Here is a 16,742-nt window from a genome sequence, read left to right on the forward strand (position 1 = left end):
CATGTAGTATGTGGCTTTAAAGTACCATGGGAGTCCAGCAGAGGGAGCAGCTCACTCACCGTCTGCCGAGAAAACTTATATAAGCCCCAGACTTGTATAGGGGGAGTCGCCGTCTGTGCTGGCTGCTGCATGAATCCTTACCTCACTCAGCAGATATTTAGTGAGTTTCTGCCATGTACTAGGGATGGTGCTAGCACTGGGGATTTAGCGTTGAACAAAAAAGAGAGCCTCTGCCCTGTTAGAATGTATTCTCTGATAGTGGAGATAGGCATTAACATGTACTCAAAAATATACGTGAATATTTGTCACAATGGTAAGTTTTATGAAGGTGAGATACGTGGTGTTATAAATAGGGGACTTCAGCAGGTGTAAAATAGGGCCCTTTGACCTGGTCAGGGAAGGCTTTCCCAAGGAAATGTCTTTTCTTTTTTCTTTTTTGAGGAAGATTAGTCCTGAGCTAACTACTGCCAATCCTCGTCTTTTTGCTGGGAAAGACTGGCCCTGAGCTAACATGCATGCCCATCTTCCTCTACTTTATATGTGGGACGCCTACCACAGCATGGCTTGCCAAGCGGTGCCATCTCCACACCCCGGATCCGAACTGGTGAACCCCGGGCCACCGAAGTGGAGCATGTGCACTTAACCACTGCACCACCGGGCCGGCCCCCCACGGAAATTTCTGAACTTAAATCTAACTCTGTGTCCCCCTAAATTACAGCTTCTTGAGGGCAGGAACTTTGTTCATTCTATGTGTTGTGTACCTCCAGCGCCTAAAATAGCAGGGGATGTGTGGTAGGCACTCAGTAGCTGTTTATTAAATGAGGGAAGGTATGAGTGATCCGAATTCTAAAGGGAAAGTAACGAGGAGATGGGGAAGGAAGGGACTTCAGGCAGAGGGAATAGCATGTGCAAAGGGCTGTGCTGGTAGGGAGCTGATTACATTTGAGAGACTGAAAGGAGGCCGTCTGTCGAACAGAGGGTGAGAGACAGAGGAAGAGGGGGCCAAGCCTCTGTGCCTTGGCAGCCCCGGGAATGATTTCACTCTATCTCGAAAGAGCAGTTGATTTAAGCAGCAAGGATCAGGTTCCAGCTTTCATTTTGGAAAGATTTCTGTCCTGCTTTGTGGAGGACAAGCATCAGCAGGGAGACACAGGCCAAGACTGAATGAGAAAGGGTATGAAGGATAACACCCAGACTTCCAACTTTTGCTACACAGATGGATGCTTGGGCTCTTTCATAAGATAGCAACACAGGAACAGAGTCAGGTTTGCGTGGGAAAGATCGTGAATTTGGTGTTAAGCATGTTGAGCTTAAAATGTCTTTGAGTCGTGTAGGTGTCCACTGAGAAACGTTGGCTCGGGGTACAAATCTGAGAGTTACCTGCATAGAGATTCTGGATGAAGCCATGAGCATGAACGAGACAGCCTAGGGAGAGAGAGAGCACGGGAGAGAAGTGGGCCTGGGAGTTGAAAAACTCCAGGGTTGGCTGGTCAGGCAGAAGAGGGTGAAACTGAGGAGCAGCCTAGAGGTGGGACGAGATCCAGGGCAGTGCCGGGGAGCCCTGGAAATGAAGGGACGCGAATGTTTCAGCACGAGGAGGGGATCAGTTCTGTCCGTTGCTGAGGGAATGAGCACTGGGAAATGTCCTTCGGGTTTAACAGTTTGGAGGTCCCTGGTGGGAAGAGAGAGAAGGTAGCAGCTAGAGGGGAGAGAAAAGGATCGAGGGAAGTTTTATTTTAAAGTAAGTCTTGAGTTTCGTTAATACATTGGGAGTTACCAGTTGAGAGGAAGAAGTTGAACTGATGGATGAATGGGCTTCCAGACGGAGAAAAAAACCTGTATGAAGCCTGGAGACTTAAACATGCTTGTTTATTTGGGGAGCAGTGAGTGGGTTGTCTGGGGCAGCTGGAGCAGAGGTGTGGGGAGGTGTGGTGAGACACGCGCAAGAATAAAGTGGGCCTGGTACAAAGGACCTGGGATGGGGCTCTCACCAGGTGTGCCTCGGTAGCTTGTTATGGTGACAAAGTCTGGCAAGGTTACAGAGTGTAGTCTGAGACGAGATAGGAGTAGCTGGGGGCAGTTAAGGGAGGAAATACAGGAGGAGAAAGGGCAGCCAAGGGAAAGATTGGCTGTCTTTTCTTGGTTCAGGGAGTTGTAGGGAAGAGTGGGTAGAGGAAAGCACTGATGTTCTCCACTCAGCAGGATGTTCAGATAACTGGAGGATTCACACAGGGCACACAGGAGATTGGAAGGGAGCCGATAGGGAGTGGACTTGGAGGGGGTGATTTTCAGCTGTCACTTGGGAAGATGAGCCTGGAACAGGGGAGGGCAGCTGGAATCAGATTTACAAATCCCCTGAAAGTGGCCAGCTGGAGCCTCAGCACTGGGTGGGCTTCCTGAGAGTCCAGAACATGTTTCATGAGGTCTTCCCCACTTCTGCTGCTCTTAAAACCATGCTGTCAGCATCGTGAGCTTGGAAGCCACTGACCACTGGTACCGTTTACCTTGCTTTGTCTGCACAAAGAATTCGAGTAGGCATGATGCTGGTTTTACTCTGGAACAGATCATTTGTAGTGGTCCCTTGAGGGACAGAGGTTGTATAGCTCAGACTCTGGAGCAGGCTGCCTGGGTTTGAATTCCGGCTTCTCCATTAAGAGCTGAGTGACCTTGGACCAATTACTTTTCCTCTCTAATGCCTCAGTTTTCTTGTCTGTACACTTAAGATAGTAAGAGGACCTAAGGCATGGTTCTGTACATTAGGTCCCCTTATTAAATGAGAAAGTCACATAAAGCTCTTAGAACAGAGCTTGACACGTTTTAAGTGCTCAAAAAGTGGTAGCAATGACCATAATCATTGTTTGGCCTTGTGTGCTGTTATTCCATTGTTAAAGCACCAGATGGCGACAAAGCACCTGTCTTAACCTTACATTCTACTGAAAGGACTCCTTGAAAGATTGTTTTCAGTCTTCAGATCCCTAATTTGTGAGACACTTGATGTCCGCCCAACTTCATGGGAGGAGAATAAGACTGGAGGTTGAATTCAGTTATGTAATCGATTCAATCAATCATGCCTACGTAAAGACCCCCCAGTAAACACTCTGGACACTGGGGCTTGGTTGAGATTCCCCACAGGTGATACACATTGAAGGGCCCTCCTGAGGACATGAAAGCATCACCTTTGGAAACTCCCAGACATCACTCTGGGTTTCTTCTTTGGTTGATTCTGATTTGTATCATTTATATTTAAACTGTAAACTTAAGTATAGCACTTACTAAGTTATTTGAGTTGTTCTAGTAAGTTATCAAACCTAAAGTCATAGCAGGAACCCCTGAATTTGTAGCCACTTTGTCATAAGTGCAGGTGAAGTATTTTGTTTCTTTCCTTTCTCTCTGTGGTTTCTTTCAAACTTCTGGTTGAAGTTCATTTGTTTTGAGACTCTTATTTAAATTTTATTCATAAAATTAAAAAAAAGGTTTTTGGTTGAAATAGCACATGCACACAGTAAAATATCAGATGACACAGAATAGTGAAAAGCAAAAATCCATCTCATGGTCCACCTTGTCCTACTCCCTGTTCTACTCCCCAGAAGCACCCAGTTTAACTGTTTTTATTACCATTCAATTTTGAATTTTGTGTTACATCAACCAAAATATTTAGTGATATAACTATTAAGTAATATTCCTTGGATTTGTTGTAGTAGAAATAGCTTGGGTTTTATTATGGGCCTACTCTGTGCAGGCGCTGGGATGGGCGCCCATCAGTCTCTGCTCTCAGGCAAATAAATAGTCACCGGGGAGGTAGTTGCAGTGTGGTCAGTGCTTTGGGGGAGCACTCAGGAGAGAGGGCACCTGGCTTATCTTGGAATGAACGTCAGTGAAGGCTTTCTGGAGGAGGTGACATCTGAGCAGAGATGATGAGAGGACCTGGTTTGGCAGACAAGCAGGACAAGGGAAAGGTCCTCCCAGCAGGGGGAGTTGCAAGGTCAAAACCATAAATGGCGGGAGCATAGTGTCTGGGGAGCTGCAGTGGGCTGGAGGGTAGGATTTTGGAGTTGGGGGTGGGAGTGTGGTGATGAAGCTGGCACAGAGAGAGAGGGTGATTCAAGTGGGCATTTTATGCTGTATCAGAAACTGTGGGTCTTATTCTGAGAATAATAGGGAGCCACCCAAGGGTTTTATTCGCAGAGTGAGAAGATCACTCTTGAAGCAGTATACGGAGTGGACTGCATGGCTTGAGACCAGTTAGGAGATGATTGTGACAATCTAGGTGAGAAATGGCGAGGACCTGAAATGAAGCAATGAGAGCAGCCAGAGGGCAGGGATTGAGTTTGAGAAACAAAGGGGAGAGGCGCGATCCGCTTGGAGGGTAAGGGAAAAGTCGAAAATGATTCCCCGGTATCAGCTGTAGGTAGTGGGTGCATGGTGATGCCGGGCGTGAGCTGGAAAGTCCAGGTAAAGAAATAGAAGGTTTCAAGCTTGTTTTAGATGTGTTGAACTTGACTTAGCTTTGGAGACATCTAAGTGGAGACCCCAGTACAATTAGAATCAGAGAAGACTCTCTTCCACTTACTAGCTTTGTCACCTTCATCAGGTTACTTGTAAACTCCAAGCTTCAGTTTCTTTTTCTGTTAAATGGGGTTGACAGCAGCTACCACAGGGTCCTTATGTTCATTAAAAGGAAGAACATCACGAACACCCGGCATGGGTCGTGGCCAGAGCAGGGGATGAATGACAGTGGTTTCTTTCCGTCCTTTCTAAGGTTCAGAAGAACTGGAGTGCCTTCAGGTTTGTTGCTCCTTCTGTGAAGTCAGCAATTTTGGGGAATACAGTGTCCTATGGAAAATGCATAAAAAGTAAAGTCTTGTGTAGCTCATACTTTAAGTCATCATAGAGTGCTTAGACTTTTGTCATCTAAAAAACACGTATGCTTTTCTCAGTCACTGTGTGTATCACCACTTATCATTGACTTTTCCCCTGTTTAGAAAGCATGTGCCTTTGTTAAAGCAAACCTCGATCCCAGCAACGTGGATTCCCTTTTCTATGCCGCCCAGTCCAGCCAGGCCCTCTCAGGGTGTGAGGTGAGTCCAGCTTCCTGCTTTTATATTTACTTTAAACTGTAAGGTGTATTTTTCAAGAGGGAAGGTCATGTCAGATTATTTTTTATCATTGAGAATCCATTAGTGTGGGTGGAAATTCCATTCTTGTGATTTTTTTTTTTTCTTAAGGAAGTTAATTTTTCCCCTGAGTTTTCACTTTTCATAGATTTTAAATAACTTTTTCCTATAGTTGCCTCTCTTCTGGGAAGCCTTGGTTCTTCTTTTCATTTCCCTTTAACATTTAAAAACGTTTACAGTAAAATAGGAATGTCCCTGCACCATTTTTCTGGAAATCCACTTTATTGAACGTAGGAGAACCATGTAAGTGGACAAGTGACTTGCCAGACTCTTTCCTAAAGTGCTAAAATTTTACAAACAATTAATTCTGGCATCTGAGGAGTCGAGGGGGAATGGTTGTGTGCTAGGTGGGGGGGGATTGCTTTGGCCGTTGCCCTGCGTGCCATCTTTGATGTGCTGCTACACATTGTCAGCCCCTGTTCTAAAACTCTGTGTCTGCCAATCCTTTCTTAGATCTCTATTTCAAATGAGACCAAAGATCTGCTTTTGGCAGCTGTCAGTGAAGACTCATCTGTTACCCAGATCTACCACGCAGTTGCAGCCCTGAGTGGCTTTGGCCTTCCCTTGGCGTCCCAGGAGGTGCTTGGTGCCCTTACCACTCGCCTCAGCAAGGAAGAGACTGTGCTGGCGTAAGTCGTCATCTTGAGCACCTCTCAGGCTTCATTTGTGTCGGGTATTATCCTGAGAGGGTTCATTCTTGGTTCAGCAAATGTTTTCCGGACACCTAGTGTTTGCTAGGTGCTCTGTAGGCACTGCAGACGTAATATTGACCTAAGGGAGGTAAGGTCCCTGTCCTCATGGAGCTCACCTAGACACAGTCTTCCCCAAGCTGCTCAGGCAGAAGGCAAATACTGAGTCAGAACATAAACATAGACACAAATTGCCCTTTGAGGTTAGAGGCTGAAGCGAGGGTAGGTGATAACCAAGGGGGAGTGAGGCCAGGGAGCCGTGTGGTCTCTGGTGGAGGCCGAGCCAGGGCACGGTGGGATGTGGCCGTGGAGACCCCGCTGCAGGAGAGCTCGAGGGATCCCCTGAAGCTGTGAGGGGAGAGGGTGCTCAGAGCGGGGAGTATTCTGGAATCAGACTCTGCTACTCTGCAAAAGGCTTAGCTGAGAAGCACCTTGTAGGAAAGGAACTCTAGCAACTTTCCTGTTGATGATAAATTTAAATGTCATAACTGACTTAAGGATGTTTACTAAACTTCACAGTGATAGGATATGTAGTTTTTATTCTTTATCACTGAAACTTCTCATTTAGAACAGCGTATGTGTTTTTTTGTTTTCTATGTGTCATCCATTTAATTGCAACCCTGAAAGAGTAGAGTACCTGGATTCCTGTTAATTCTCTAGCAAGAGGTTGGTGCCACCAATTCCCTGTTGCAGAACAGTTCAGTCATTTCCCAGGTTTTGTTTTGCTTTGTTTTGTGTTTTTTTGCTGAGGAAGATTCACCCTGAGTCAACATCCAGTGCCAATTCTGCTCCTTTTGCTGAGGAAGATTCACCCTGAGCTAACACCTCTGCCAATCTTCCTCTATTTTGTATGTGAGTCTCTGCCACAGCATGTCTGCCAACAAGTGGTGTAGGTCTGTGCCCAGGATCCGAACCTGGGCCACTAAAGCAGAGTATGCCAAACTTAACCACTAGGCCATGGGGCTGGCCCCCCCAGGTTTTTTTTTTTTTTTTTTTTTTGCTAAGAACCAAAATGTTTCTGAACTTGAAGCTTTGTTGAGGGCAGGCTTCACAGTCAGTTGGTGTTCCCTCTGTCACTCTCACATGCTACTCATATTCCCAGGGTCAGGAACCAGTGATTTTGGGGCTGATGCTTTCCCAGGGCTCATGTTTTGTACAGACTTTGCCCAAGGCTTGGCCCTGTGATCCTCTGGTATCAGGTCACATTATTTTGATCTTTTTTCATAATCCCTTGTGGGATGCCTCCCCAGTCTCCACCATCTCATGTCATGATGTCACTGCCAGTGCCTCACTCTGATGCTACCTTTTACAGAAAAATCTTCCCATTTCCTTCTGAGCAAAAAAAGAAAAGCTCCGTCCTCAAAACTCCAGAAAGGAAGAAGTACAAGGAAAGTACGTCCATTTTAGAGTCAGTTAGACTTGGGTTTGAACACCAACTCTGTTCCTTCCTTGCTGTGTAACTTTGGGCAACTTCCTAACCTCTCTGAGCCTCATCTGTAAAATGAGACCAATCATCCTTACCTCATAGAACAAATGTCAGGATTAAATGAGGTGACACATGTGAAAAGCCTAGCATAAGGCCTGGTTCTTAGTGGGCATGTGACAAACGGAGTTCCTTCTCCTCTAGAGGACTTCCTTCTGAGGTCCCTTTCTCCGAGAGCTGGTTGCTTCCTTGTTCGTATTGTAGTTCTTTCTATATTAGGTTGTAAGTGTCTTTATTTGTGGTGTCATAGAGCCTGGCACATGGTACGTACCCCACAAAGAGTTAATAAAGGCTGAAACTATACTTTTGTGTTTCTGTTCTCTTTTAAAAAGCTTACAGGTAGAAAGAGCACACGCTTGGTATCGGATAGACCAGTGTTCAAATCCAGGCTCTTCTACTTAATTACTCTGTAACCATGAGCAGGCTGTGTAACCCCCCTAAACCTTGGCTTTTTCATATGTAGAACAGGGGGAATGGTATCTGTCTCATAGGGTTATTGTGAAGATCAAACTGGCAGGATGCCTTATATAATGTTACTGCTAATTTGCCTCATTTAAGGAAATCTGGTTATAGATGAGGACTCTTCTAATTGGGCCTTCTTCATTTAACTTGACTACATTAAGGAAGTAAAGGTCCGTAAACTTGTCTAGAATGGAAAAAAATATTTGTAGGTTTGAATGAACCATTTGAGAAGATGCCATTGTGGTCTCTCATAACCCAGTTTCTTTGAATAGTCTGCTGTATATTAGCAAAATAGGATCTGCTTTCTTAGTGTTTGAATATAGTACTCCAGAGGGAACGAAATTGCTAACTGGGGAATAAGTAATTAAAGCCAGTGACAAAACTTTTCAAAAGCTAAGTGAATTAATTTCATTCTAAAAACTTGTGAAGTTGTTACCAGCATGACTCTCACTTGTTCCAAAGAAGAGAAAAATGCTATCTTAATTGTAAGTTCTTTCTAGACTGTCTTAGCAGCCTTCTTTGGGCTCAGCATTTATCATGGGCAGATGCGGGATTTTTATCTTGTTTGGAAATTCAGGTTTCATTTTCTCAAGTGCATTACAACAACAGGCATCCCGTAGGAGTCATCAAATACTCTGGGGCTTCTCCATGAGTCGTGACTCCTCTGTTTTCCAATTTGTCATCTTAATGGAATTAGTTTTCCATGGAGGGAATCTAAATTGTTATGATCTTGGTGAAAGCAGACAAGTTCTCGCTCCACATTCCCCGACACACTGGATGGATGAATGGTGGTCTTGCACAAGGGCCCAGTCATCTCTGGGGAATTAGGGAACCCTCCTCGGGTTGAGCGGAAGTCTGTTTTACCACCAGGGGGCCTCAGCTTTCTCCATTCCACCCAGAAAAGAACCATTTATATTTTCCACGTTATCTGGAAAAAATCTCATGTGCACATACCTAGCACATTCTACGTTAAAAAAGTTTATCTCACAGAAACATACTCATAAATGGGTAAAAATATATGAATAAGACATAAGAAAGAATGATGTCCTGAATACATTCTAAAATATAGTTGAGCCTTAAAAACATTATGCTAAGTGAAAGAAGACGGACACAAAAGGTTACATATTGTATGAACCCATTTATGTGAAATATCCAGAGTAAGTAAATTCATAGGCACAGAACGCAGATTGGTGGTTGCCAGGGGCTGGTGGGAGGGGGAAATGGGAAGAAACTGCTTAATGGATACAGGGTTTTATTTTGAACTGGTGAAAATGTTTTGGAACTAGATAGAGGTGATGATTGCACAATATTGAGAAATATACTAAATGCCACTTAATTGTTCACTTTAAAATGGTTAGTTTTGTTATGTGAATTTCACTTCAATAAATTAAAAATATATGGGTATATATATGAGTAAGGGTCATCAATTACAGTACTGCGTGAAACAGTAAAACAAATGTGTATCATTTGGAAATTGAGTAAATTATGGTACATCTAAGCAGTGCAATGCAATGTCGTTAATAAGAATGAAATGCATTTTTATGTACTCGTGTGGAAAGATGTATATGATATATTATTAAGTTAAAAATAAATTGGAGAACAGTTGTCTTTTAGGGATAAGTGTTACAGGAATTTTAACTTCTTTAATAATGTATTGAATTTTTGACAAATATGTACTTTTATAATCAGAAATAAATGGTAGGAAAAGGAAAACAGAATAGACTTTAGTTTTGGAACCAAATCTTTTGTTTCATCTTATTTTATGCCTGAAGGATGAATGGCTTTCAGATCTCGCAGCAGGGTGATGGTGGCACAAGCATCAGCCATTCAGCACGTGTTTACCGAATGCTTCCTGTTCATACTGCATTAATCTGGTTTCAGAAAACTTGCTCCAAATGCTGCCCAGTAATCTACAAATGTAGATTCCGCAATATTTCTGTGGCCTAGGAGTAAGAAAAGTCAATTAACAGGCAGCCCGCTTCTGCCTAGCGCAGCGCCTCGTACAGCATGGGTGGCGCCAGATACACCTTGACTGAACTGAATCCTCTTCTCCCTAAGAGCACAGCTCTTAGAAACCCGGTTAAGTCTTAGTCTCGGTGTTCTCCATGTGACACCGTTAGGAGCAACACAGGTTTTCAGAGGGGGGTGAACCTGTGCTCCCTCTCTTCCCTGTGCCCACAGTGCCACAGGTCCCGTTGCCTGGGTTGCCTTCTCTCTAGCTGTCGTGATCTTTATAACATGGTCTTTGTAACGTCTTTCCGAGCTGGATGTTAAATAAGCTCCTTAAAGACTGAGACTGTCTTATACTTCTAAAGAGTGAGAGTGGAAGACTTGTGAAGGTGTACTGATGCAGGAAGGGGTGAGTGGATGAAAGGAGACTTGCCATTCACTGGGGCTCTACTCTTCACCTTCCAGAACCATCCAGGCTCTGCAGACGGCATCCCATCTGTCTCAGCAGGCTGACCTGAGGACCGTTGTGGAGGAGATTGAGGTGTGAATTTATTTTGCCAAATGAATTTCCCAGCTCCTGTCTTTGAAACCCTTTGGAAGAGTCTTGCAGATAGACATGCATAATTTGTTAGGGCCAGTTACATTTCTTTTCATATCCTTGGCGCACTTAGGTTCTTTGTATCAGAGCAATATGTCCTAGGGAAAATTTGTTAGGCTGATATAGTTATACCATCAATTAGGCAACAAACTACTTTTTCAGCCTTTTGTAGGTATAGTCTCATAGTCCACAGAGTTTTACAGCCTAACAAACCTGAAATTCAAGTGTTTTTTTCTGCCACTTACTACTTTGTCATCTCAGGCAAATTATTTAATGTCTGAGCCTCAATTTCCTTGTATGGTGGTTGTAGGAACAAGTAAGGTTCTAAAGTGCCTAGGACATAATAGGTACCCATCAAGTAGTCACTGTGCTTTTTATTATTACTCTGTCCTTTCCTGTGCCCAGGACCCTCTGCTGCTCAGACTCTTCTCAGGGACTGCAGAGCCAGTGATGACAGGCAGTCCTGACAGTGTCATCACTGGATGCCCCACAGGCACACCAGCTGCCTCATGTTACCCAGGAGAGCAGTATGTCTCTCTTTGTCCTTTGGAGCATTGAGTAAGAAAGAGAAATGCTGTGCTCTGTAGGTTGTATCCAAATGGATGGCCATGAAATCCGTCTGTGTCATGATGCTTCCTGGATACATTGCAGCCTGGACTGCTGGGCTTGGGCTTGAGCACAAGGGGTCAGGGCAGGAGCATTCACAGGAGCTGCAGAAGATCCTGTTCTCTTCAGATGCCTGTATGATAGACTTTACTCTCTGCCTAACCCCTTTTTTTGAGAAAGTGTTAAGTGACAAGTGGTCTCCAGATTCAGAGGGAGATTTCTCAAAACTGTGTCTGCATTAGGGTAACAATAGCTTGTGTATCTCATTTCTGTTATCACTTGACTTCCAACATGTTTCTGTTTGGTTGTGACAGGACCTTGTTGCTCGCCTGGATGAACTGGGAGGTGTGTATCTCCAGTTTGAAGAAGGACTGGAAACAACAGCGTTATTTGTGGCTGCCACCTACAAGCTCATGGACCATGTGGGGACTGAGCCATCCATTAAGGAGGTGCTTGTCTAACAATTCTCAGGCATGAAACCCACAGCAGTTGTTGATTTTATCTGCTAAGAATAGGTTTTTTCAGAGAGGACTGTTCAGTTAGCCTTGGGGTATAGTCAGTCACTCAGTGTCTTGGGTTAGGCACTAAGAATGAGAAATAGAAAGATGTAATGCCTGTCCTCGAGAAACTCGTTGTCAGTAGGATAGACAGGTAAACAAATTGTTATACTTGCTTTAAATGGTGTGTGGATATGGCACAAGGTAGTGGCAAGAAGGCCAAGTGTATTACTCGTTTCCCCTCTGTTTTCGTGATACTCCTTCCTACTGTCTCATGAGTGCTTTCCACGTTGGTGGCCCATGCAGATCCCCTTTGTCCTGCGGAGTGCCCTGTCCTTCAGAATTGCCTGTTCTCCTCCCTCCCCCCATCTCAGGATCGGCTGGATCTTAGCTAATCTTGGCTGATTGACATAATTCACTGAGGCATGTGTGTCTACCAGACATCTACCAAGAGTTAGTCATTTTTTTCTTTTTTTTTTTTCAAGAAGAGCTCATTAACCTGAAAGAACCCTTAGGTGGAGTGTGTGTGAGCAGTCTTTTTGTGTAGGGCCCTCTTTGTACCCCTTGTCTGTGAGAAGGTTACCAACCCTTGATCTAAAAGACTTGAAATACAAGCTGCTGTTGTTTAAATTTGGGGAGGAGAGGTTTGGGTTCCAAGTTAGAATGTTCATTTCTTTGATGCATTATGAGTTCTGCACTGCGTTTCTTCAAATAAACAGTAAATAATTATGTCTTAGATAATTTGAATTAATTTCATAGTTTCTCCAGAGGATAGGATCCAATAATTTATTCATTTATTGGCATTCTTATATTGTCTTTTCCTTCATCCTAAGTGTCGGAGGTCTAAAGATACTACACTCTTTTAATTCTGAGTGTGAGTGCAGGATTGTGGGTCCTGTGTACGAACTATTTAGGGAGTCTCCTACATGCAGTCCTGTAGGTGAATTAACAATACTCTGCTTATGCAACTTAAACTTTTTCTTGCTTTGTTCCTGAGCTTCTCCTAAGCAGGTATTTGTCTGGAGTAATTTTGTTGTCACTGCTTTTGACATAACCATTCTGGTGAACAGCCACCCATTTTAACATATCAACAGCCTAGTGATGGAAAAATGTAATTGGTACAATTAAAGAAAATTATTTCATGTCGACTGTGAATAACACTGTCGGGAACAAGGGAGCTCTTTTGTTAGATGGTAGGTTTTAAAAAACAAAACTGATTGAAGCAGAAAATGTTTCCTCTTAAGCAAACAACCTCCAGAATTTTAATAATGCCTTTTTGGTTCCACTTTTTTAAAAAATTGCTTTCAGTTTTCTCCTCTAAGTAGCCCATTAGTTCTTAATGGAGAGTTATTTTCGTTTCTTTCTAATGTACATTTTGGCTATAAGGTTTGGTCTTGTAAATATGAACTTAGCCCCAGTGTACTGCTTCAAGGTGGGCCGGGAGGGAAAGTTGCTTAGCTGGGAGGGTGTGGGGAATCAGGAAAGAACATATTTTATTGTGGAACGACTTCAGAAACAAACAGACCTGCATGTGAATTTTGATCTTGCTTTTTTTTTTTGTTATAATTTCTGGAAGTTACTGAACCTCCTTTAGCCTCAGTTTCCTCGTTTGGAAAACATTGATAATATCTGTCTTTTCAGGGTTTTTGTCAGGATTTGAGTTAATGCATGTAAGGCACCTGTCATAGCCTGGCACGTTTAGGCATTGAACAGGTGGTTACTATTTTATGTATTTTATAACATACTCTCATGTCTCAGTAGTTATCTCGAAGGACCTTGCATTTGTATAGTAAGCATTCAATAAATGGTTGACAAATAAATGCATGAATTTCACTTTGTACTAGAAGATGGAAAAAAGCAACTTATTCCAAGTTTTAAGCTTAAGTGCAGAATATTTGCCTCTTTCCTCCCCTTTACCTATTTGGATTAATGACTAAAAGAGCTTCCATGTGAACACCTCGTAAACAGATGAGGAGTGACTTGAGCCAGATGGGGAGGGAGTGTGGCTCTCCCACCTTCCTGCGGAGGAAAATCTCAGGTCACGTTTCCGTTTTCTTTCAGGATCAGGTCATCCAGCTAATGAACGCCATCTTCAGCAAGAAGAACTTTGAGTCTCTCTCGGAAGCCTTCAGTGTGGCCTCTGCTGCCGCTGCACTCTCCCAGAATCGCTACCACGTGCCGGTAGTGGTTGTGCCCGAGGGCACTCCTTCTGACACTCACGAACAGGCCATCCTGCGGGTATGACTTCCATGCCCAAATGTGCCGCTTTGATTGCCCTGTCCAGTGTGAGGCTTTCAGAAACCTAAAGGCTGGTGCACAGCCGATCGTAACCCCATGAGGACATACCCATCAACTGTGGAGCAAGGCTCATTTCCCTTAGCCCGGAAATGGGGACATGACCACTGAAACTAGTCACAGAACCCTTCAAAACTATCAAGAAAGCTTTTTTTTTTTTTAGAGGATTTTAAATAGTAAGGCTTTCAATAAATTAAGTGTAAGAAAATTGCATTTCTGGGGTCTTAACTCCAGATGTATAGAGAAGTCTTGCTTCTATAATGCATTTTCCAGTACCAAAACTGTCCAAATACATTTTTTTAAGACAGCTTTTTAAATTCCCAAGTCATTCTGCTGCTTATAGTTGTTAAGTCTCAGATCTCTTCCTCCCTGATGCTGATGGTGTCTCTTGTGCGTCTTGGTAGCATAATCCTGCCTCTCACTCAACAGTAAGCATAGACTTCTCCTTTGTGTCAGCTCTTTGGACAGAGCAAGTGCACAAATCTCAAATACGTAGAGTTTTCATCTCAAGCGAGGCATTTGTTGCTGTTGTTTGGAAAAGTGATAAGTGAAGATCGTCATAAGAAATTAGCATTTTATTTATTTATGTCTCAACACTGGTGCTCCACACAGGACGGTTTGTCAGTCCCATCAGTTCTTCTGCTTTGGAGGCCCTGCAGATATTCCCCTGAGGAAGTGCCTTGTACTCCAAACTTGCCTCTCCTCTCCATACTTACAACTCACGTCCCCGCAGCAAAGACTCGGGTGGGAAATAACCTGATTGACATAGTTCGCCATGAGTCGGCGGGGGCTAAGAGAGCAAAGCAGCAAAAGTGTTGGCTTTGAAGCAGATAGGCTGGGGTTTGTGTCCTAGACCAGCCACGTCACTGGCCATGTGGCCTTTGACGGTCCCTTAACCTCTTGCAGCGTCAGTTTCTTCATCTGTGAAATAGAGATTATTCCAGCTCTCTTGGACGATTGATGGGAGGCTATGTGTAAAGGGCCTAGCCTAGTAACTGGCAAATAGTTGATTTTCAATGAATGATAACTATTAATGTTACCCATATTTCTTCAGTTTTCCCATTGCCCATACCTTCCTAAAGTATTTTTCTTGATAATAAATTTTTTTAAAAGATACTTTAGTAGAGTGGATAAAACAGGAGATCAGAAAAAAGGAAGCATGGCTGCCTGTGTGATCCGGGGCCAGTCATTTTCCTCCCCTGGGCTCTAGTTTCCTTATCTGAAAAATGGGATCATTGGGCAAGATCATCTTCAGGATCCTCCCACCTGTAACATTCTGTAATCTGTCCCATTCCCAACCTGATTGTTTTCCTGTATTTGATCTCTGATGGACAGTAGACGAAAGGTCAGTGGAGATTTCCTGAAATGAGGTGTTTCTTCCCCTGCAGAGCTCACTTCTTATGGATAAAGCACCCCAGAAAAAAATTCTGGATTCTCTTAACCTTTGTTTCTATAGATAACTTTTTAAATTTATTTCCAGTTGCAGGTCACCAATGTTCTGTCCCAGCCTCTGACTCAGGCCACTGTTAAACTAGAACATGCCAAATCCGCTGCCTCCAGAGCCACTGTTCTCCAGAAGACGTCTTTCACCCCCGTAGGGTAAGTCCTGAGCATGTTCTTGCAGGGTGCCAACTTCTTTTGGAAAGTTAACTTGCAGCCAGTATAACCCAGATTAATGTGGCTATTACCAAAATCATAAAGCCAAATTTACCTGAACTTTGGTTAGGTAAAATCCTAACCACCCTGTCAAAATGCTTTAGTTATATAAGAAAAGGATTTTTTTTTTTTTTGGAGGAAGGTTAGCCCTGAGCTAACATCCATGCCCATCTAGAAAAGGATTTTTAAAACTAAAAGAATTTTGTTTTATTCTTTCTTTCCCTATTTCCAGTTGTCTCTGTCTTGTCATTGTATAAGCAGCAAGTTTTAAATTTAGTATTTATTCTTTTTTTCTGATGTATGAGTAATATGTGTTTATTGTAGGAAAAATATGGAAAAGCAGAGAAAAGAAAATACAAATTACCCATGCTGCTGCCACCCAGATATACTTCCTCTTAACATTTTACTCTTTTTTTGTGGATCCTTTTTCTATGCATATGAATATATTTTAAAAATTGAATTAGAATTATACTTTATCTATAGTAATGTATCATGAACATTTTCCCCATAGGATTAAATATTGTTCTGCAGTCTTATTTTTAATGGCTGCATATTATTGTTATGTAAAATTTTTAAAAATTAAGGGTCAATTTTTATATGAAGCTTTGTTAAATGTTAAATTAGTAAATTAATGAGACCAGGAACTTTGAGTTTTAGAGAGAAAATGTATTTTTTGGTCATAAGGATACGTAGGCAGGGGCCAGCCCAACGGCATAGTGGTTAAGTTTGGATGCTCTGCTTCAGTGGCCCAGGGTTTGCAGGTTCGGATCCTGGGTGCAGACCTATACACTGCTCATCAAGCCATGCTGTGGCAACATCCCACATCCAAAATAGAGGAAAATTGGCATAGACGTTAGCTCAGGGCCAATCTTCCTTGTGGGAAAAAAAAAAAGATACCTAGACAATATATGAAATTAAAAAGCAGAATCATTTTTAGGATGATCAGTGGAATGATAGAAAACATTGGGGATTTTGCTTTGTAGTTAGAGTTAAGAATTCTCTACCTTTTTCCCCCTTTTAAAATAAATAATATTCTTATGAAAGTAAGATATCTCCTTTTTAGGAAATTCACAAAACAGAGAAGTAGAAATAATACCCAAAATTCCCTACAATTATACTACCCTCACCAACCTCTTTGAACATTTCTCCTGTTTGGTTTTTTTTTTTTTTTACATAACTGGGATCATATTGTAGGCTTACGTGGGATTTTAGGGGCTGGGAGGGGGAAACAAAGGAAAAGGAGGCTTTGGAGACTTGAAAGAGGGGGTCATTTAGATTGTCCTGAAGTTTTCCCCACATTGTGATCTGTGACTGAGCAGGAGGTTGCCCCGG

The 16,742-nt window shown here is 42.9% G+C and overlaps 1 protein-coding gene across 2 annotated transcripts in view; it reads left to right on the plus strand.

Moving 5' to 3' along the window:
• RPN2 (ribophorin II) overlaps nucleotides 1-16,742 on the plus strand; it is a 54,978-nt gene that overhangs the window by 10,819 nt on the left and 27,417 nt on the right. For both annotated transcript variants that reach the window (XM_023626530.2, XM_023626531.2), the window contains exons 3-8: nucleotides 4,983-5,078; nucleotides 5,628-5,803; nucleotides 10,224-10,299; nucleotides 11,277-11,411; nucleotides 13,521-13,697; nucleotides 15,235-15,353. In XM_023626530.2, the coding sequence (XP_023482298.1) occupies nucleotides 4,983-5,078; nucleotides 5,628-5,803; nucleotides 10,224-10,299; nucleotides 11,277-11,411; nucleotides 13,521-13,697; nucleotides 15,235-15,353 (779 nt within the window). The remainder of the gene's footprint in view (nucleotides 1-4,982; nucleotides 5,079-5,627; nucleotides 5,804-10,223; nucleotides 10,300-11,276; nucleotides 11,412-13,520; nucleotides 13,698-15,234; nucleotides 15,354-16,742) is intronic.

This window comes from Equus caballus, chromosome 22 (assembly GCF_041296265.1).
Source record: "Equus caballus isolate H_3958 breed thoroughbred chromosome 22, TB-T2T, whole genome shotgun sequence".
NCBI lineage: Eukaryota > Metazoa > Chordata > Mammalia > Perissodactyla > Equidae > Equus > Equus caballus.